General features: G+C 42.1%; 1 protein-coding gene and 1 long non-coding RNA gene across 5 annotated transcripts in view; one reads left to right on the forward strand and one right to left on the reverse strand.

Moving 5' to 3' along the window:
* Positions 1-23,433, forward strand: part of PPP3CA (protein phosphatase 3 catalytic subunit alpha) — a 654,035-nt gene that overhangs the window by 456,889 nt on the left and 173,713 nt on the right. For all 4 annotated transcript variants that reach the window (XM_033956955.1, XM_033956965.1, XM_033956983.1 and 1 more), the window contains exon 4: positions 16,249-16,360. In XM_033956955.1, the coding sequence (XP_033812846.1) occupies positions 16,249-16,360 (112 nt within the window). The remainder of the gene's footprint in view (positions 1-16,248; positions 16,361-23,433) is intronic.
* The window catches only part of LOC117365979, a 42,318-nt gene continuing 35,533 nt past the window's right edge, over positions 16,649-23,433 (reverse strand). The window contains exons 2-3 of the long non-coding RNA XR_004540475.1: positions 19,293-19,833; positions 16,649-16,735 (exon numbers count right to left, since the gene is read on the reverse strand). This is a non-coding gene — a long non-coding RNA (uncharacterized LOC117365979). The remainder of the gene's footprint in view (positions 16,736-19,292; positions 19,834-23,433) is intronic.

The raw sequence follows: 23,433 nt of genomic DNA on the forward strand, positions 1-23,433 counted from the left end.
CGTAATAGGCCCAGTAGGCTTATGCCCCTCCTGTGGGCTTGAGCTCCTTCTTGCCCCGATGTTATCGGGGGTGGGGTGGGGGGTGGATTCTGTAACCAGTATTGGTTTTGACAGACACCGGCTACAGAATCCAGGTTTTAGGTGAAGGACTGGCTCCTCCTTCGCCTAAAAGCCCTTGTTTTGGACGTTTGGGGCTTAGGCTTTTTTTAGGTTGATTATAGGGTATAAGTTTAGACGTAGTGCTGGTCTGGACATTTACACATCTGAACGTAGAGGCAGGCCATTATAAAAAAAAACCTCCTTTTGGAGGTTTTATAATGGACATTTTCCCTGCTTCTACTTTCAACGTTTAAGGCCTTAGGCCAAAAGGGGACTTAGACTTTTTTTTGATTATGCCCCTCTATTTGTGAACTGATTGGAAGCCAACAAAAGAGACTATGCTATATAAGAAATTAAAATAATACAATTGTGGAAGTAGTATTGTTCGAGTTATAACCTTAAAACTTTGCTTGCTCAAAGATGACCTAATAGATCTTAATTGGCATAACTTAAAAAAGAACGTTTTAGCCGAATTATTTACAAGTATGGGATTCATAGGTTAATTTGGAGTCTGAGGATCCCCAAACCCTTGCTTCTTTTCAGTTTTCAAAATTTCACCTGACTCTATAGCTACATAGTACCTTAACAGTTAGGGAATCAAAATTGTCAAATCCCTGTGGATCTACATATTGATTAGGGTGATGTTTGTTTTACATTTTGTAAAGTGTCCTCAAGGAGCTCAACTCAGGGCATAATAAAAATGTATCATCATATGACAAAACATACATTCCTAAATCAGACAGTACTTTACCAAATTGACTAAGATAAAAAATGCACAATAAAGAAGACAGCGGTGAACCATGGTACACTGCATAAAGTGACCGCCACGGAGATAGGTGCAGTGATCACCTATCTCCACATTTGTTTAGCAAGGCTTTTCCATCATATTTTCCACCATTGGACCTCTGAGGAAGGTGTTTCACCGAAACATGGCCCGTGTTAGATGGATAGTGTTTTTAAGTCTTTTCTGAAGAAATAAAAAGGTTTTTTTAACATTGTTGGTTTCCACATTTTTTGTTTTGTTTGGTTCATCATTTTTCTTAACACAATATGTATGGGTTTTTTTTTTAATTCTCTAAACTATTTTAACACTGTTTCAGTTACTCCCAGTTCGCTAAGTCTATACAGTAATTATAGATGATCTACAATCAAATGATGCTGAAACATCAAACTGAAGAACAACCTGTTTCTCTTTGCAGTTTTAACCTCGGATGTCAATGTTAGCAGCAATGTCTCAGCCATGCTGAGTAAAATGCAAACTGTCAGTTGAGAAAGGGAAGTTGGTTAACTGATCATTTACCACAAATTCCTTAAGTTAGGTCATCCAGTGGATACTGGCTATTTGCCTAAAGTTGACCACAATTGCAAGATCAGACCCAGTAGATTTAGGTATTGGGGATAAAATTATATCAGTCAGCTCATCAGAATAAGATCCTACACCAAGTGACAAATTGATAAACCTAGTGAGCCAAATTAAAACTTCAGCAGGAATAGATTTTAATTTAAAAAAGAGGGATAAATATTCAAAAAAACAAGTTTTACTTGAAAGCTTTGTTAATATTTTGGGTTTGAAGTTGTCTGGGAGAAGGAAGTCCAATCTCTCTCCCAATATACCTGCAAAATCATTGTTCTCTGGTTGGTTTATCAAAGAGATAGGCTCAGGTGTTTTACCTTGCAATGATAACTAAATAGACCGTCTAATGTTACTTTACACTGAAAAATTGAGCTATTGCTGCTGCATTAAGTTGGAGTGATAGAGGAAGAGAAAGATCATTACCAGTGTTAGTTAACAGTGAGAAAACCTTACAATCTTCGTTCATAGAGTTTTCAGAATTCATTGTCCTCTTCTCATAATATGCTGTCATAGGGGGTCATTTTACTAAGCTGTAGTAAGTTCTGGTACACATTCACCACATAGTAAATAGACAGTACCACTGGGCACGCTAACCCTGAGCTATAACTCCTTGGGTTTTGGCCAGGTATCAATAACCTGGATTGGCCACCGTGAGAAGGGGCTACTGGGCTTGATGGACCATCAGTCTGACCCAGTAAGGCTATTCTTATGTTCTTATGACTGGGGAGACAGAGTAGGTATGCCCTGCATTAATCGGGTAGCACAAATAAATTGCCATGTACTGCCCAGTTAGCGCAGGGTTATTACGGGAGCCTTTATTGTCTACTGTATATAATAGGTGATAGTAATTTTGACATTAGTGTGTGGCCAATAATTAGAAAAAAAAGTAATTGTGGTCATTTTAGAACCGCATTATGGAAGTAGCCTTAGGACTGAGCAAACCAATATGCTAATAGTAGCACAGGCCCTTTTTAACACAGCGTAGTAAAAGGGCCTCTTAAGACTCCTGAAATGCAGCTTTCCAACCCTGTATGTCATGTCTGTCTGTCCAAGTTAGATTGTAAGCTCTTCCGAGAAGGGACCATCTATTAATGTCAAAATGTACAGTGCTGCATATGCCTTTCAGCGCTATAGAAGTGATAAATAGTAGTAACTTTATACATTTAATATATGATCTCAATTAACATAACTTTGATTTTCTCCATTATTTTTCTAAAGTCTTCCTAAAGTTAACTTTTAATGACCTCAAGCTCTGAAAGCGATTTTGGGAGTAGTTATTTAGAGTTACTGCCAAAGGGGCATACAAAGCGATAGGGCATGTCCCTTTGGTGCAACACCTGAAGCATGATGCCTCAGGAACTGGTGCCCTTTAAATACCCAGAGGGTGATTTTATCAATGGTCACTGGGTCTTTTTACCTCTGATCGACGTCTGGCATGCTCAACTAAGCAGCACTCAGGAAGCTTTGCTTACTTTAGCGTATAACTAAAAAGTCCTGTCCAAAGGATTCTCTGAAGATGTAACTTTGGGGCTGTAGCAAAAAATAATTTGCTATAGCCCCAAAGTTACAAAGCTAAATCTTTAAGCTCTCTTTTTGCAGTCTATTCATTAACATCTCCAGTAGCAGTTTTTAAAAAATGGATTGCTTGCCTTTATATGGATCCCAAAGTGCAGGTGAGAGTACTTGTACAGTTTATGGAGTTGTTCCCCCCCCCCCTAAATGAAGTATGAGATAGTGGTGCCCACTCATGAATATTCATTGTGAATGTTGTGAAAACTTGATGGGACTAGGTATGGCCTGAGGCCTGGGCTGGGAATGTATGTACCCAGGAATGTGCAGTTTTTAAACTGTTTCATTTCTTAGGATAATGCAGTACTTCATTTCTAGATCCAGATCTGCTCTCATTAGATTTGACTCCTGGTGACCAGAATGTTTTTTGCCATTTCCTTCTCCCAGGGCATATAGGGTTAAGTGACTTGCTCAAGATGCTGCCTTAGCATCCTTCCTGGTTAAGCCCCACTGAGCTGGCCATCTGACCGTTTTCAACAGTACTTAGTGGATAGCATTTAGCCACTGAATATTGTCGATGATCGTCCAGGCACTGCCCGCTTAGTGTCAGAGTGGTCCAAGTAGATCTTGGGCAGAGCCAGTACTTAATTGGTTAGTGGTGATATTCAGTCTGCTAATTGGTTAAATAAGTGAATAAAGTTAGGACAGCAAAAAGGCTGACCTAACTTCATCCACCAAGCTAATCGGGCACCAGTCTTAATATCAGCCATGGGTCTTCTGGTTCCTCTCTTTCCCAACTCTCTCCCCCAGAATAATGGCAGCTTCCTGATTGAGATTTCCTTTCCTCCTGATTGCAATCCCCATCCATCCCTCCCCCTCCCCTTCCCTATTCTCCATCTCCCTCCTCATTGCCCCCTCCTTAACTGCTTAAAAAAAAAAAGGAATAATATATTAAGCTAAAAAAATAAAACAAAAGAAATAAAGGTAATACCTTTTTCATTGGAATAACTTGCCCCCTCTTCAGCATGGTAAATGCTCCAACACTCATAGGAACTGAATGGGCGTCGGAGCATTTGCTGTGTGGCTTTGTAAAAGGGGATCTTAGTGCATTGTTTGATTAGCTTTCGAAAGTGACCTTAATTAAACAATGCACTTAGTCCCCAATAAAAAAAGATATTACCTTTATTTAGGGCTTCAGGAAGATTAAAAAATTAATGATGATTAAGTAGTCCTTTTACTAAGGTGCGGTAGCCAATTTAGCACACGCTAAATGCTAACACGTCCATATGATATAATGGATGCATTAGCACACGTTAGTGTTTAGCGTGTGCTATAATGGCTAGCGCACCTTAGTAAAAGGACCCCTAATTGTGTTGTGTGGTAGCGCTTAATCGCAAATCACAATTAGTACGAGGGCTGTTCAAAAAGTGTTAGACCTTAATTTTTCTTATGTAAATAAATAAAGCTAGGGAGGTATGGTTTGGTGCACGTATGCGCATGCTTGAATTTTTTCCCTCCTAAACAATTGTCGGTCGCCAGCAGACTGCCGATGAGTGAGGAAGTGTAAGTGAGTGCCGTCGGATTTTCTTTTTTGACAAAATGACAGAAAAAGTTGAATAACGCTACTGCATTAAATTTTGTGTAAAGCTTGGCGATTCCCAAGTGGAAACGATCCACAAGATTCAACAGGCCTTCGGGGAGGAAGCAGTGGGCACCACACAGATAAAGGAATAGTACAACTGCTTCAGAGATGGCTGCACATCAGTGGAGAATGAAGCACGTTCTGGTAGGCCCTCAACATTCAGAAATGAGATCGTCATTGACCTAGTGAGGACCCTGGTGATGCAAGATCGTCGAATCACAATCAGAGAACTTGCAGACAAGGCGAGCATCAGCATTGGATCCGTTCATTCCATTCTGACTGAGGATTTGGGCTTCAAGAGAATTTCAGCAAAGTTTGTGCCAAAGCTGCTAATGATCGAGCAGAAGCAACTCCATTTGGAGATTGCACAGGACATGCTGAATGGAGACTGTGAACAGTGATCCCAACTTCCTCAGCACAATGATCACTGGTGATGAATCCTGGGTTTATGGGTACGACCCAGAAACCAAGTTGATGTCATCACAAGGGAAGCATTCAACATCTCCGAGGCCAAAAAAAGCAAGGCAGGTCCGCAGCAATGTCAAAGATATGCTGACCGTCTTCTTTGACTCCAGTGGTGTGCTTCATCACAAGTACGCACCACACGGCACAATCATCACCATGGGGTACTACCAAGAAGTACCTTTGTAATGCTGTGAGGTGCAAATGGCCAAACCTGTGGGCAGCGTGCAATTGGCAGCTCCATCATGATAATGCGCCTGCCCATTCTTCACATTTGATACGGAGTTTCCTAGCCAAGTAAAACATACCTGTGATTCCTCAGGCTCCCTACTCTCCCAACATGGCTCCGTGTGACTTCTGGCTTTTCCACAAACTGAAAAGGACCAGATTTCAGTCAAGAGAAGACATCATGCAGAATGCAATGGACCAGTTGCAAGCAATCTCAAAAGAGGCGTTCCAGCGCTGCTTCTGACAGTGGCAGAACCGTATGGAAAAAGTGTGTGGCAACCCAAGGGGACTACTTTGAAGGAGATTCATATAAGATTGTTGTATCTGAATTTGAGTATTTTTTACGAATAAAGGTCTGATACTTTTTGAATAGCCCTCGTATATAATATTTTAAAACAAAATACAACAAACACATATTTCCTAAAATCAAGCATAAATCAGCACTAAATTCCAAAACAAGGATCCTATATATTACAATGAGACCCTAAAATATCTATTTATAGTGAAAACTGAACAAGTTAAATTAGTACATTAAAAAATTCATGCTAACAGAATACATTATTTACATACACGAAACACTAATGCCAAATACAAAATAACTGACCACAAACTATAAACATAAATTAAACTTAAACCCCTTGCATGGCCTTGCATGTAGTAAAGTATCACAGAAACAAGACAGACATTTCTTCCTATGCAAGATATAAATAATATGGCACATGCCAGGGATGGTTTTAGGAGAGTGCAACTAGGGTAATTGTTCTTGGCTTCCTGTCCAGAGAGAGCTCCAAGCCTGCCGGAAGGTGAAGGCAGCTCAACCAGCCTGGGACTTTGGGGGTCCCTTCCCAGTTTTCTATCCTAGGCCCCTGCCATATCTTAACACCAGCTCTGGCAAGATATACATTCCAATGTATTCTGTTTACAAAATAGAAAATATTTTTTTGTCTACCTTTCTGTTGTCTGGTCATTTTATTTTTCAAATCATATTGGTCCCAGTCTCTGGATTCCACTTCCCTCTGTCTTATCAACTCACTTGCCAGGGTCTTCTGTCCATTGGACATTTCATTCCTCTGTGACATAGACTTTTTTATCAATTATTTTTTTTAAATAAATATTTATTCACTAGTCTTTAAGTCTGTTCCATTAACGGGTGCTAGAATAGATATGTCTTTCTGTCTTTCTTTCTGTCTCTCCCTCTCCTTGGCCGCTGTTTGTCTGTCTGTCTTTCTTTCTTTCTGTGTCTCTCCTTGGCCGCTTTCTGTCTGTCTTTCTTTCTGTCTCTCTCTCTCCTTGGCTGCTGTCTGTCTGTTTGTTTGTCTGTCTTTCGTTCTGTCTGTCTCTCTGGCCCCCTGTCTGTCTGTCATTCTTTCTGTCTGTGTCTCTCCCTGTCCCCTTGTCTGTCTGTCTGTCTTTCTTTCTTTCCCCTGTCTGTCTTTTTTACTTTGTCTCTCTCTTTGGCCGCTGGCTGGCTGGCTGTCTCTCTGGCCCCCTGTCTGTCTGTCATTCTTTCCCTTCCCTCCAGCCCCCTCCCCTGCAGATTCAGCACCTCTCTCCTCTCCTTCCAGCTCCCTCCTCTGCAGATTCAGCACCTCTTTCCCTTCCTCCAGCTCCCTCCTCTGCAGGTGCAGCCCCTTTCTCCATTTCCTCCAGCCCCCTCCTCTACAGGTTCAGCACCTCTCTCCTCCCTTCAGCCCTCCACAGGTCAGGCACCTCTCTCTCCAAAACCCCTTTGTAGGCTCAGGACCTCTGTCACTTCAACCTCCAGACCCCACGGAGGCCCCACATTAGTTGCTCTCTCCCTCCAGTCTTCTCCTCTACAGGTCCAGCATCTCTATTTCCCTTCTCCCCATACCCACCACAGGGCTCACGGGTACTGGCTAATAAAGCAGCGCAGGGGGGGGGAGAAGCAATTGTGGTCTGGTCATTGGTCACTACGCATGTGCAGTAACACAGCAAATGGGATGACATCATCATGCGTGGTGACCAACTTCCAGGCTACAGTCTCCCCTGGCAGCCTCAACACAGTGCTCTATCAACCAGCACCCACGAGCTGAAAGAATTGGTCTGGCCTGCGGCCTTCAGTCTCCTGTCACTGCCAGCATTGAACTTCCACAGGCCAACATGGTTCCCTGTTCTCTTGTTGCTGATATCTTCAGCGACACGCTGCCACCAAACCTTTGCAGCCCTTGCTCCACCTGCTTTTAAACATTTTATCGCACATTAAAATGTGTTAAATATGCAGCCCTACCTTTATTCCTTTTAATTCTATATATTATCTCACACAGTGGACTAACATGGTTACTACACCAGTTCACTGAGGAAAAGGAATAGATTTGGCAGGGTCCACACACCCTAAACCTGTGTAGATTCCCCCTCCCCCAGCTTACCTTTTCTATCCATGGTTGTCTAGGGATCTTAAGGGCAGGAGTCTCCTTTCTCCTGTTCATTATGGCTTCAGCTTCCAAATGCCTACAGTGACCTCTAGTGGCAGGCTTGTGGTATTAGCTGTACAGTGACCAGAATGTGTGCTATTACAAAACAACATGAAATGAGACAAACAACATCTTAAAATATAGTAGTAGAGTGAAAGCAAAAGTTCTTCATTCCTGCAAGACCAGCCCAGACCATTATGTTATACCCTCTCTCCCTTAGCTCACACTAAGGTGACTGCACAAATTTAATCTAACGTACAGCACCTGTGAGCACTTGAAGTCTTTTTCCACTCTGTGATAGGAATCTTTGAACACAGTGGAGGTAAAGAAACCTCCAACGAGTGAGTGGATATTGTTTGTCTATAGTCTTTATCAGACTTAGCTTCACAGAGGACCATTTGGATACCCTCTCTCCCTCCAGTAGGGGGGATACAGAGCAAGTATTCACCTCCCTAGATGTGTGCTGATGCAGCAGTATAATAAATTATTTTTTTAAAGGCTGAAGCTTCAGCAACTACTGGGATGGTTAGAGCAGGCCTAGGAACTCTGAAGGTTTTAGTTGCTTCTACTTTGATATGGATTTTCCTCCTCCTCACCTTATCCTTGGGTTCTGGAAAACACTCTTGGGCTGGCCAGGAACTTACTTGAGGAAGATTTGGTGGCCAGGGCAATAAAGCCCATTTATTTATTGGGATTTATTAACCATCTTTATGAAGAGATTCACCCAAAGTGGTGTACAGCAGGTATAATTCAACATGAAACTTACAATTTTGTTAACAGTATAACAGATCCAATATAAACATAAATACAATTAATGAGGTAAAGTCAAAATCAGTAAATTGAAACTTAATAATTGAACTACTGTGAACAGTTTCAAAAATATACTTACTAACAGCACTGAAATTCAATGGAAAATAAAAAGAAGCAAGCAAAAAAGGCCTAGTGCTGCCAAAAAAAGAGAGAAGGTAGCTGGCGCAGAGATGCTGCTATAGCCCCTCTGAGTTTACCAAAGGAGTTCCTATTGAAAGATGTGAGACTTGTGGAGCCACTGAGGAGACTGTCTTGCCTTGCCTGTAAATACTGTACTAGTAACAGCTTCACTAAGTGGTGCAGTTGGTGGTTGGTTCTTACCTCATCTACTCTCAGTTGATGGAGGCTTTGATAGAGATCTTACATATAACTTTATCAAGATGCATTGTGCAGCCATATTGTTCTATAGAGATTCTGTAGCAGAAGCCTTTTTGCTAGTGCATCAGGAAGTAATATGCTAATTGAGGAGGCTAAGCATTAGTTTTCTTGTGAGGCTGGTAATGACTCCTGGGAACCTGAACTTTGTCCATAATACATTAGGAGAACCGCTTTTGAATCCCTCTGGCAGGTATGGAAAAGGATGTTGTTAGTGGAGTTCCACAGGGATCTGTCCTTGGGCTGGCTCTTTTTTATATATTTGTGAGTGATGTTGTTCATGGACTATCTGGTAAAATATGGGATTTTTTGCAGATTATACCAAACTCTGTAATAAGGTAGACACCCCAGAAGATGTGGCTAACATGAGGCAGGATCTAGTGAAGCTTGAAGAATGGTCCAGTAATTGGCGATGAAGATGTAATGCTAAAAAATATAGAGGCTGAAATAATCCACGAAAACCATACAGTATAGGGGGTAAAGAACTTCTGTGTACAAAAGAAGAGCGGGACTTGGGGGTGACTGTGACAATCTCAAGGCGGAAAAACAGGTAGAAAAGGCGATGGGTGCATAGGGACAGGAATGGCCAGTAAGAAATAGGCGATAGTGCCGTTATATAAGTCTCTAGTGAAGCCCCATTTAGAATAGTGTGCAATTCTTAAGACCACACCTTCAAAAAGGTATAGAATGAAGTCAGTCCAGAGGGTTACTACAAAATTAGCTAGTGGTCTTTGTCATAAAGCGTATAGGGACAGACTTAGACACTTCAATATGTGTACTCTGAAAGAAAGGCATTAATGTACAGGAGGTGAGCCTTTTTCAAATGAAGGAAAACTCTGGCATGAGAGGGTATAATAGTAATAATAAATACTCCGAATCATACAAAATTCGGCAGTGCGACTGATTTTCGGTATATAAAAATGGGATCACATAACCCCCTACTACCAAAAAACTTCATTGGTTGCCCCTAGAAGCAAGAGTGTTATTCAAATTTTCCTGCCTGTGTTTCAAATCTATTCTTGGGCCCCCCTATACCTGGTCTCCCATTTTAAATTGGATTGTTCCACCAGGCCTACACGCAGAATACATATGTTTAGCCACCCTACAATAAAAACCTGCCGATACAAAAGATTCCTTGACAGAACTCTTGCTTTCCAAGCAGGTCAACAGAACGGCTGGCTAGGCAACATCATCAAGCACTCCTCATCCTATCTCAACTTCAGAAAACTAATTAAAACCAACCTGCTTAACCGATTTGTAACCAAGCACTCTTAAAGCCTTATCCCTGTATACTACTTACATGTACTCGAAGTCCCTACATTGTAACTTTTACTCTGTCTCTCTCCCTCTCTACAAATATTCATGTATTCAAAGACTTCATTGTTATTTTTTCGCTGACTGTCCAGCTCTTCTTATTGCAAACCGCCTCGAACTACTATGGCTTTGGCAGTATATAAAAATAAAATTATTATTATTATCCTTCTATTCCCCATATATCTCTACTTCACTCCTCTATCTCTTCATGCCCAATTTTCCTTTCTTCCTTTCCCCATGTGCACCATCTCTCACTCATACTCATGCCCAACAATTCTCCCTTCCTATTCCCTCCCCCCATGTCCCAAGTTAGTGCCCCCTTCCTCTCTCCATTTTGTGTCCCATGTTCATGCCCCACTTTCTTTCTCTGTCAAGTTCATGCCCCCTTCCCCTTGCTGCCTTCCAGTCTTTGTTCCAAAATTAGGTTGTACCGCCCACCCAACCTCTCCTCCCTCCCCGAAGCCAACCCTCACTGAAGCCTACCTGCCCCCCACTGAAACCGCCACCGATTCCTCCATGCCTCCCCACCCGCTGCACCCCCAAGCCGACCTTGCCACTTGACACGCTTCATCCCACCCCCCGCCACTGCCGATTCCTCCCTGCCTCCCCACCCGCTGCGCCACCCCCAAGCTGACCCTGCCACCCGACACACTCCCTGCCACCACTGTACCAACTCCGGGCAGGGACAGGATGGGCTAGGCACATGCAGCAACCTCACACGGCCGGCCTACAAGCCTTCCCCCAAACATCAATTCTGACGTCAGAGAGAAGGTTTCGGGCCAGCCAGGCAGTGATTGGCTGGCCCAGAACCTTCTCTCCAACATCAGAATTGACATTGTGGGGAAGGCTTGTGGGCCAGCCATGTGCAGTCCCTGCACACACCTGGCCCGTCCCTGCCTGGAATTATGGCTGCAGGGGGCGGGGGGATGGAGCGTGTCAGGTGGCAGGGTCGGCTTCGGGGGTGGGGGGGTGTAGCAGGCGGGGAGGCAGGGAGGAATCAGTGACAACGGCAGTGGCTTCAGTGCGGGAGAGGCAGGCAGGGAGATATCCTGTGCGGTGGCCAGCCCGCATACCCCCAACAGGCAGCCCACGTATCCCCTGGGGTACATATACCGTGTGTTGAGAAACACTAAACTACAGGATTAAAATGTTATGGGTACTTTTGATTTGTTCAGGACCCATTCGTGAAACTCTGTGTCTCTTATAAACAATCTCTTTTCTATATGAATAGTTTGAGTACAATTTTATCCTTGTAATAGGATACTTTTTTGCTCTGATGTAGAATGATCAATAAAAGCAGGGAACTTTTCTAACATCACTTTCTGATATTCTTAATACTAATCACAAATTTCCGTAATAATAACCTTTCCATATTTTGAAGCAGGTATCCCAGAGATTTTTTTGGGGGGGAGGGTCTTACTATTTTTTTTTTTAGGAAACATAATCCTCTATATTCATATTTTGAAAGATGTGTAACAGATCTTGACTTTAAACTTTATATACGAGTATATACACACACATACATATATATATAAACAAGTGCTTCTGCATTAACTCTGTCAGTCAATTAGCACAGTCTAACGTAAATGCACTAGCTGAATAACACTGCCACACCTATTCTCTGCCCATGACACACTCCTCACAAAATTATTGCAAGCAACATAAGTAGTGCACAATTAGCACATGCTGACAAGCACCTTAGTAAATTTAACAATACACTAAGGCAGTGTTTCCCAAGTTGGTCCTGGAGAACCCCCTTGCCAATGTGGGAAAAATAATAACTATACTGCAGTTCAGGTTGGAGATGCTGATTTTTACCAGTTGTTCAGAATTTAATCTTTGCATCAATTAGTATTTTAAATGTCCCTGAAGCAGCCACACGCAAAACATGGACATGTTGTCACTTGTGCATCTGTTTTTAACAACCTGGAACAAAGTTAGTCAAAGATAAGTTCTAATTTTCACATTGGATTGCTGTTATCATTTTTTTCTTTGTTAGATCTTCTTAGCAGATTGTTGTTTTCTAGGACCCCTTTACCAGTCAGGTTTTCAGGGTATCTACAATGAAAATGCATGAAAGAGAGTTGCCCACAACAGAGGCAGTATATTCAAATCAGTCTTATGCATATTCATTATGGATATCCTGAAAACCCTACTGGCAAGGAGGGTGGGGGAGGGGTGCTACTCCAGGACTGACTTGGTTAAAACTGAACTAGGGGGTTCTTACACTAAGCTGTGGTAAGCACTAAACTATTTTTTTATAGTACTGGGGACAGGTCAGGGCAGAGAGGAAAGGTGTTCTACGTTAATCGGTTAGTCAGCTACATTGCCATGCGCTAACTGGTTAGTGCCTGAGCCCTTACTGCCTACAAAATAAGGGTCGATAAGTGCTCACGTGCTAATGAGAAAATTAGCATGTAGCCATTAATGTTGGAAATAGAAAAATCGGCTATTTTACCCATGTTGTGAAAAAACAGCCTTAGTACATAGAAATGACATGCTTACGCACTGGCTAAGGCTTCTTTTTACCTCATCTTAGAAAAAGGGCCCCTAAATCTTGCAGTTTAATACTTCTAATATCAAACTTTAGGCACCGGGGTGATGTGCACTAAGCATTAATTTTATAACAGTAGTTCCACACAGAACTGCTGTTAAGAATATTAGCGTGAATTTGCAGTTTTGTGCCTGATTTTAGGCACGAGTACTTATACCATGTCTAGGCATGCTCCTGACCCAAACATAACTCTATCACATCCACACACCCCCTAGAAGTTACACATGATAATAATTTGCAAGCATAACTTCTAGAATAGCGACTGACAGTTGTGAACACAGTTGCTGATTGGTGCTAATTAGTGGTAACACCGATTAAAGCCAATATTTGGCAGTTAATGCCAATATAACAGCTACATGGCTATAACACTGATGGCAGCCATTCACGGAGCAGCGCAAGACAAGGCGGGAAGTGAAAAGCTTGCGCCTGCCTTCTGAGCTACTCTGCCACTGCCGCTCGGGAGTCAGCCGGAGGGAAGGGCAGGAGGCTGAAAGCTCCTGCCTTACAGCGCTGGACCGCCGGAGGAATTAAGGTAAGGGGGGGTATTCGCTCCATAAGACACACCCTTATTTCCACCCACTTTTTTGAGGGAAAAAGTGCATCTTATAGAGCGAAAAATACGGTATACCAAAATCAAGGATAGTCCAAATTGATATGTGGAAAAATAGTTTGTTCAACTAATCATACAACATACAACTTTGTGTGAACAAACTGATTGCAGCTGATTTTTATATCAAGACCTCAAACACCCAAGACACTACTTAATTCATTTTGTGTCCTTACTGGGGTGACGTGTGCATCATCAGTCTTGTTGAATTTTTAATGCATGCTATACCCTAATGCATCTATGTGGTGCTTATGAATAATTTTAAGAAGAGCACTTAACTTATAGCCCGACGGCTACCCAGCCGTTTCACTGGCATGTTTCCTCAGGGGCTGTTACTCTTCTCTCTTGTATTGTTTATTTAAGGACATCAAGCTACCTCTAAGAATACAGTACAGACTTAATATAGGCCTACAATACCAGAATTCACCTTCTACACCAATTCTGGTTACAAAATCATCTGTATTGGTTTTGTTGCTTCTTTCAGAACAACTACATTTTCTGCAAATGATGTTTAATGAGTTTTTAAAGGCATATTTTAAAGATCTGCTAAACATTCAGCAACCTAATGCTGTTGCCTTCAATCTATGGGAGATACTCTTGTGAAGAGACAGATATGATTGTCTCAATCTCCATCATGGTTTTTTTTTTTCTTTTAACTTCAGATTCAGAGCTGGACTGGGACATTCACTATCTCCATTTTTTATTTATTTATTTATTTATTTGGGGGGGGGGTTCTGATATTTACACAAGATGCTGCAAACATTTCTAGATCCAAATTTTGTTCCACTCAGATTCTTTTGATGCAGATGGATATTCACAGGAATTTCATCTGATCCTTCTACCCCAGCAAGGAATGAGTCTGAGATTTGTCCAGCACATGGCCAGAAAGTGCATTTTCCTCTACAACAAGAAATGAAACTTATGTGCTGATGTCTTTGGGCAGCAGAAATTTATAGAGGCCCCAATGGCCATGGTGACAGTCCCTATTAGTGATCTTCATCAAGAGCAGCAGCTATGGCAAACGCCATTCCAAAAAGACTGATGGTAAATATAATATTCAACTAGTGCCTCGTTTCAGTAAAGTCTGACTGTCCAGCTCTGTGGTGGAGGTTGAGGCAACCATGAAAAAAACAAAAAATTGCAGGGAGTTCTTCAGTATACCTCCTGGAAAAGATTCACATCTACTGGACCATTTGAAAAGGATAGTCTTCCAGGAAGTGATACTATTGTCCTGCATTATTGCTTATCAGGTTTATGTGGTACAGTAGTTGCATGCCATCTTCCAGAAGGTTCTGGCCTTCTTTTCTGATTTCTATTTTAGCACAGTAAGTCACCATCTTAGTAGAAGCTAATGAGAGTGGAACCATTTTATGTGACTGGTGTACAATGTCTGCAATATATCTTCTAGAATCTCAGCTTCTGCCATAATGGCCAGACGCCTAGCTTGGCCACATGCTTTAGGCTAAAGAAGGGCTTTCAAATGAAACTGACAGATGTTCATAATTTGATTTATTTTATTGACTTTATACAAGGGTATTGGACAGCATATCCAGAGGAAGCAGTGATTTTACAAAGCTGCACATTTCGAATAAAGGGGGTCCAGCTTCTCCCAATGTGCTTTGCTTAAAAGTGCTGCTCCCAACATAAAGAACCCTGCCACCTCACCCCCTAAATCCCCCATCTCTCTAAGAGCACAAAATCTCCCACCATACATCCCCAGCAGTCACCTCCCCTCCCCCGCTCCAATCTTATCCCTACCAGCTACCAGGATTTTCTTGAGATGCTCCTGCTAGCCTTAAATTTAACCATTAATGTATATGGATAGTGACTGAATAGCATCATCTATCCAGATAATTGGGTAGGAAACCCATGCTCCACTCTCACTTTGCTACATCACTATCTGTAATTATTTTCAATAGCATTATACATATAGGGATCAACTCTATAACTTAGGTTCTAACATTCATACATGCATTATGTGTAAATGTTTAGAACACTAGTATGTATGTGCATATATATCATGCTGCCTATGGGTGTAAACACGGGTAGAGCATGAGCTGACAGAGGAAGAACTCCCATTTTTGCATGTAACTTACAGCATATTGCAAGTTACACATGTCCCTGCCACACACAGGCATTCCCACTTACACAAGAACTTTATAGGTCAATTCCTAGATTTCTTTGCTATATATAGGCATCAAGGAGGTAATGAGATAGATTGCTTGATGAAGGTATTTGAGTCAAAGTAGGGGCATTTTTCAGAACAAAACTGCATAGCAAAGTTGATTCAGGACTGTATCATAATGTAGGCAGGCGCCTAACATGTAGGCACCAAGAAACGCAAGTGTCAATCATAAGTTAGGCACCATTTATAGAACTGCGCCTAGCTGCGCCTAAAATGATCTTAGGCACCAGCTGGCATTTAAACCTTGAGTACTCTATTTATGCCAGGGTTTTCTTGACCTAAATGAGTGTGCCTAAGTTAGGTGCCCATCAGCCCCTAAGTCAAAATACACCCATAATCCAAAACATGCCCATGATTCACCCTGTAACCATGCCCACATTCCGGTAGGTGCCTTGGAGTACATACCTATCTCAAAGTGGCAGGCGCCTGCCATATAATTAATTGGGATGTAATTGCAATTTTCAATTAACGGTGCCATTTAAGGCTTTTTGAAAAATTAAGTTAGGCGCCTACAATGGCTAGCCGTGCCAATCTAGGTGCCTAATTTTAGGCATAATTTATAGAATCAGGGCTGAAATAACCTTCAGAAGCCTTGGATGACCTTTCATTGATCTGTAGTATTGTTATCAAGCAATAAGTGATGCAAACCAAGAATTTGTTTTGTTTTGATTTTTCAGTGTGTGCTATACTTGTGGGCCTTGAAAATTCTTTATCCCAAAACCCTGTTTTTACTTCGAGGAAATCATGAATGTAGACATTTAACAGAGTATTTCACATTTAAACAAGAATGTAAGTATCATTTATGTTCAATGACTTCTCTTTGTGTACTATATTTTAACGATGTATACTGTATATCTTGTATTTAGTAGATAATAGGTATAAATCTGTTTGTGAATGACACGTTCTTGCCTTTATTGCCGGAAGGGTAACTGCAGGGCAGCTTATCAAGGGGGTGATTTACTAAAGCACACTAGCTGATATTACTATTAAAGAAAGCTACTCTGCTCATTAATCGTTATCAAACCCATTATTTTCAATGGGGCCAATTCACTAAAAAAAATGCACATGGTAACTTGCCGGAATGGTAGTGTCAGTTATAGTGCTTTGAAAATTCAGCTCCCAAACTTAGCAAGCAGACCTGGTTTTAAGAGCCATCATCTCAATCTGGTAAAAAAGAAAAAAAAAAAAGTTAGACTGAAATTCTAGGGTTTTTGCACAATCCTTTCTATAATGATGCTGAACTGCAGACTGGTTGAATAAGTCCATAGTTCTTTCATACAGAACAATTGTTTGTAAACCTGTACTGGGACAGCATCAACCAGTGAGGTTTTCAGGGTATTCACAGTGAATTTGTATGAGATATATTTTCATATACTGCTTCTAGTGCATAAATATTAATCCCAATGCATATTCATTGTAGAAACCCTAAAACCTCACTGGCTGGTGCTTCCCAAGAACAACTTTATTATTCTATCTATCCTTATCGATTTTTTTTGTATATTAATATTTGAAACTGCTTTTATTTTTTCTAAGGAAAGGCAGAATAATAAATTAACTAAACTAAACCAAACCTTTATTGTATGTAGAAGACATCAGATATGGTACTCAAAAGAAATGTATATTCAGATATGATTAAATTCTAAATTATTATAAGAAAGAGGTAACCCCACTCCATATTGGATAAATAACCCATACATAAAGGATCTATTTGGATTATGTATTCAACAAAAAAGATTCAACCATAGATATCACTATGTGAAAAAGATGCAAACCCTTTATGCGGGATGCACAAAAGTCAGTGATCATCGCTAAACCTGTTTTCACAGGTATAGTGACAATCACTGATAATGACCCGATGCACAAAACGGCCCACCGAGTGTGATCGGCCTTTTTTTGATCTGATCTGACCCATGCAAATTAGTAAAACCCCAGGCAAAATAGCCAAGTGATTGATGCACGAACATCGCTTGGCTATTTAGCATCGGGTTTTACTGACTGTAAAAACTGATTGCTCTAGACCGGTCGATAACTGTGTTACTGACAGGTCTGCCTGGGGTGGTTTTTTTTTTTTCATTTTGTTTTTCAATGGCACAGATATTTTGCATGTATTACATACGCAAAATATCTGCCCCATTAAAAAAAATATTAAAAGTCCCTCGCCGTCCCATGAACCCCCCCAAAATGGCAGGAGGGATGTCCACCACCATCCCCTGAACCCTCCCCAAAAATAGCAAGAGGTAGCCCACTCCCTCCTGCCACCGGACACTCCCCCACCGCATGGGAGTGATATGGCAGGAGGGATTCCCTCTCCCTCCTGCCATCGCACCCCCTCCCTTGAAGCTCTGACATACCTTCAAAGTTTAGAAGCAGAAAGCCCGCAGAGGCTCCTGCTTCGGCCGCCCAGTCCAAAATGATGCACTTCCCCTTCTTGGTGCATCATGTGATGCACAAGGAGAGGTCAAAGGCCCTGATTGGTTCATTCACCTAAGACCCCTCCCTTAGGCCTCCTAAGGACTGTTGATGAGTCTTGCATTTTGTTGAGGAATATTGGTCTATTATTTTGTTCAGAACTGTTTCAACTCTGGGGCATTTGAGGACTTCTTTGAATGAACAGATCCTTTCATATCTTGCCACAACATTTCAATAAGGTTTAGGTGAGGGCATGGACTTAAGTCGATCCAAAACATGACATCTGTTCTTTACCCATTATGTTGTAGATTTAATTGAATGTTTATGGTTGCTTTGCTGCATGACCTAATTTCGGCTCAGCATCAGCTCATGGACACATAGCCTGATATTCTGTTCTAGAATTTTCTGATGCAAAGCAGAAGTTATAGTTTTATCAATGGTGGCATGTCATCCTGATTCTTTTTCAGCAAAGCTGCCCCACACCATGATATTATCATCACTATGCTTCATAACTGGGATGGTATTCTTACTTTGGAAGGCAGTGGGTTGTTGTTTTTTGTCAAAGAAAATGGGTTTGTTATTGTGACCAGAAAGTTAAACATTTGACGCATATGTACAGCAAACATTTTTCCAGAAGTCTTTTGGGCATTCAGATGCCCTTTGATAAATGTGAGGAAGGCAACAGTTATTTTTAAACAGCGGTGGTTTGTCCTAAGCTATCATCACATGAAGACCATTCCCATTCAGGTTATTTTTCCTTACAGTTGACACATAAACCCTTACATCAGCAGAGACCTGCAAATCATTAGCTGTCAGTTTAGAATTTTTTGCATTTTCATGGATTATTTTCTAGTTTGTACTTGGGGTGATCTTTTCCAGGCAATCTCTCCTGGTCTGAGTTACTGTAGTCTTCAATTTCTTTATTGTAGGCTCTCTGTCTGACAGTGAATGGTGTAGATGTTTTGAAATAGTCTTCTAACTCTTTCCAGACAAATGAGCATCAACTACTCTTATAGAGCATCTCTGAGATTATTTTCGATCATGGAAGACCTGAAGTGAGCATTTCATCTAAAGAAGACCTCAAGGAGGTAATTTTATAAAGGATTATTTTTATGTGTATATGCCTGTATATGCCCATAAAAGGTCTCTTATAAAATTGTCTCGGGTGTGTTCAGCAAGGAATTTGGATGGAGCATGAACTGAACCACAAATTGTGTTTCTTATAAATAGAATATGCACTAGAGGAACAAACCATTCAAAAATATTCATTGCACCAAATAATAGTTTGGAAAAATTGAAAGCTGTTGCTTACCTGACCTACGAAACTCAACAATTTTACAAAATAGGAGCCTCAAAGCTCCACCTGGGTAATTAGCTTCAGTCTTTTATACCTGTAAGTCTGGAATCCCAGTTTTATCATCAGTTCTAATCACCTTTGGAGAAAAAAAAATCAACATTGGGAAAAAACTGCGTATTTTAAAAAAAACCTCCAATAAGGTGATTAAACAGTTTTACCAAGAAATAAGACAGCAATAGTTTCAATTGGAAAAAATATATATATAAAACCATTTTGCCCAAGTGAAAAAATATAGTCTGAAACTCATCTGTGGGCCAAAGACCATTTCGAGGATATAGTCCAACTTGATTCTTCAATTCACTTTCACTCATATGTTGTTGGTGTATTCCCTTTTCCAGTTAATATGAATGAAATCATCCAGCAAACAAACAACCAAGGCACAATGTCTTCAAATCCTGACAAGGGCCCTTTATTTCACTACTCGCTGCGTCAGGAGAATCACTTTTCACAGGAACTTTTAGTCCTTGCGGTTCAAGCACCAAGATGGCAGCCAACTCTAAGAATGAAACATAGAAACATGGGGCTCAAGGATCTATCGTACGAGGAAAGGCTGAAAAATTTGCGGCTGTACTCACTCGAGGAACGTAGGGAGAGAGGAGACATGATCGAGACGTTTAAGTATATTACCGGCCATATCGAGATGGAAGAAGAGATTCTCTTTCTCAAAGGACCCTCAGCCACAAGAGGGCATCTGCTCAAACTCAGGGGCGGGAAATTTCATGGCGACACCAGGAAATATTTCTTCACCGAGAGAGTGCTTGATCCTTGGAACGAGCTCCCGGTGCAGGTGATCGAGGCAAACAGCATGCAAGAATTTAAGAGCAAATGGGATGCACATGTGGGATCCCTTAGAGGGTTAAGCCAAGGGAACCTGTCACCAGGAGTGGGATCCCTAGGATAGTAGACTTGGGGGTGGGTCAGTAGAGTGGGCAGACCTGATGAGCTATGGCCCTTATCTGCCGTCATCTTCTATGTTTCTATGACAGCAAATAAAGGCCAAATGGCCCATCTAGTCTGCCCATCCGCAGTAACCATTATCTCTTTTTTCTCCAAGAGATCCCATGTGCCTATCCCAGGCCCTCTTGAATTCAGACACAGTCTTTGTTTCCACCACCTTTTCCGGGAAACTGTTCCACGCATCTTCCACCCTTTCTGTAAAAAAGTATTTCCTTAGATTACTCCAGAGCCTATCATCTCTTAACTTCATCCTATGCCCTCTCATTGCAGAGTTTCCTTTCAAATGAAAGAGACTCTACTCATTCACATTTATATTACGTAGGTATTTACACATCTCTATCATATCTTCCCTCTCCCGCATTTTCTCCAAAGTATACAGATTGAGATCTTTAAGTCTGTCACCATACATCTTATCACAAAGACCACATACCATTTTAGTAGCCTTCCTCTGGACCGACTCCATCCTTTTTATATCTTTTTGAAGGTGCGGCCTCCAGAATTGTACACAATATTCTAAATGAGGGTTCACCAGAGTTTTATGCAGAGGCATCAATACCTCCTTTTTCCTACTGGCCATACTTCTCCCTATGCAACCTAGCATCCTTCTAGCTTTCGCCGTCACCTTTTCAACCTGTTTGGCCACCTAAGATCATCACATACAATTACACCCAAGTCCCGCGCTTCCGTCGTGCACATAAATTTTTCACCCCCTAATCTGTACCTCTGGTTCCCTCTGTTTTTTGCAGTCCAAATGCATGACCTTGCATTTCTTAGCATTAAATTTTAGCTGCCAAATTTCAGACCATTCTTCAAGCTTCGCCAGGTCTTTCTTCATGTTATTCACCCCATCCGGTGTGTCTACTTTATTGCAGATTTTGGTATCATCCGCAAAGAGGCAAATCTTACCCGACAACCCTTCACCAATATCATTTATAATGCTCATTTATATGCTGACCAATCAGCAATTTATGCAATAAGATTTTCACTTTCTGGGGCAGTAATAGCCACAATTCATTTTGGTTGGATGATCTACATAATTAACTTTCTTATTCCACTTTTTGGAATTTAAGTCAATGTTATATCATTGTTACTTTGTTCAATAGTTTATGGCCTAACTGACTGGAAGTGTGAAATTTAGTTATTCATTGTAGTAGTCTCTTCAGTAGAGAGTTATGTGAATTTGTGACTGAATTTTTTTTTTTTTTTTGCATTGTTATGTAACTGAGGCTTAATAATTGTACACCACTTAACACTAATGTATATAACTGTATATCAAATGTAATAAATCCAATCCAGGATAAGTTTCTGCCAGCTTTCCCCAGCAGAATGGTACAATTACAGTATTGACCTGCTCTTATTGGCAAATCTCTTGGCTGGGGATTGTTTATGAACTATAGAGAGTCCTACCACAGATTTTTTTTTACCAGAATCAGATCTGGACTTTGAGTCTTTTTTGAATATTCACTTTCTTCTTGCTAAGACATTCAATGTTGGTTTTGCTTGTGTTTAGTATTATTGTCTGGAACAAATATTCTTCCGTGATCTGCCTGCACTTTGCCTTATCCATCTTTCCCTCATCCTTTATAAATCCCTGACCTCATCATTGTAAAGCATTCCCAGAACATAATGATGACACCCTGCTTTCTTGGAGTGATGGCACTAGCAGGGTGATGTACTGTATTTGTTTTTACAGCTTTTGAGCTCTCCTAATTCACCCACTTAGCTATGTAGGTCCCGGCACTGAATATTGCCAGCACTTCCGCAATCGCTGGCTCCTCCCCAATGCCACCTCTCTCCTACCCATTTTAATCTTTTCAATATTGTCCCATAGGTGTCTATTTTGCTTTATAGAATAGGCTTAAAAGAAGTACCATAACTAGCGCCTATAGTGAGAACTCTGTTACAGATGTGGAGGGGCAAAATAAAAAAAAACGTCTACCATATTTTCACGTAGATAACGCGCACCTGTGTAAAACGCGCACACGGGTATAGTGCGCGGAAAACACAAATTTATGTACAGAAATTTTTATATACCGCGCACACCCGTATACCGCGCATGCAGCCCGACTCTCCTTTCGCCCGCCCCGACTCTCCTATGGCCACCCCGACTCTCCTTTCGCCCGCCCCGACTCTCCTATGGCCACCCCGACTCTCCTTTCGCCCGCCCCGACTCTCCTCTCCCCCTTGAAGTCCTGTCCCCACCCTGAAAGCCTGATGCCCCCCCGATGTCCAATTCACCCCCCCCCGCAGGACCGCTCGCACCCCCACCCCGAAGGACCGCTCGCACGCACTCGCACCTGCACCCCAACCTTAAGGACCGCTCACACCCCCACAGACTCCCGACCCCCCCCATCAGCTCACACCCCCCCCGACCCTCCCCTCCTGGCCCGAACGAGTCGGGGGTGCCGCGGGTGCCTGGGGCAAGAGGGCTTGGGATCCCTCTTGCCCCGATGTTATGGGGGGGGGGGGGTTGCAGCTTCAACGGGGCAAGAGGGCATGGACTCCCTCTTGCCCTGATCGTGTCGGGGGGGTCTCGGCTGCCACAGGGCAAGAGGGCTTGGGCTCCCTCTTGCCCCGATATTGTGTTTGGGGGGGAGTAATTCATCGCGGCAGGAGAGATGCCTCATCTCCCCTACCGCGATGCCATCACTCCTCTACCCGAACTGCCGCGGGTTGCGGCAGTTCGGGTAGAAGATTGATGGCATCGCGGTAGGGGAGATGAGGCATCTCTCCTGCCGCGATGGTTAGGTTGCTGGGCCCCTGAACTGATGGCGCCAACGGCCATCAGCTCAGCGGCCCGTTTTTCGGCACTTAGACTTGGTTTTATTTCGTCTAAGTGAAAAAGGTCTAAGTGCCGACTAAACTGTATTGGTTATACCTGTTGTAGGTGTAGGTCGGCCCACCTGTTTTAGGTGTAGGTGTTATACCTGTTGTAGGTGTAGGTCGGCCCACCTCCCGCCCACTGCCCGCCCTTTTCCCCTTCTCTAAACACGCCTCTTTTCTCTCTGTGCGTTTAGAGGCAGGGGAAAGGCCTAAGTTGGTTTTAGATACGTCTAAAAAACAGCTTTGGTTATGGGTACTTGGACGATCAGGCTTTTTGATCGTCCAAGTAGCCACTTAGGACACTTTTTAGACGTTT

This window comes from Geotrypetes seraphini, chromosome 1, assembly GCF_902459505.1.
Source record: "Geotrypetes seraphini chromosome 1, aGeoSer1.1, whole genome shotgun sequence".
Classification (NCBI taxonomy): domain Eukaryota; kingdom Metazoa; phylum Chordata; class Amphibia; order Gymnophiona; family Dermophiidae; genus Geotrypetes; species Geotrypetes seraphini.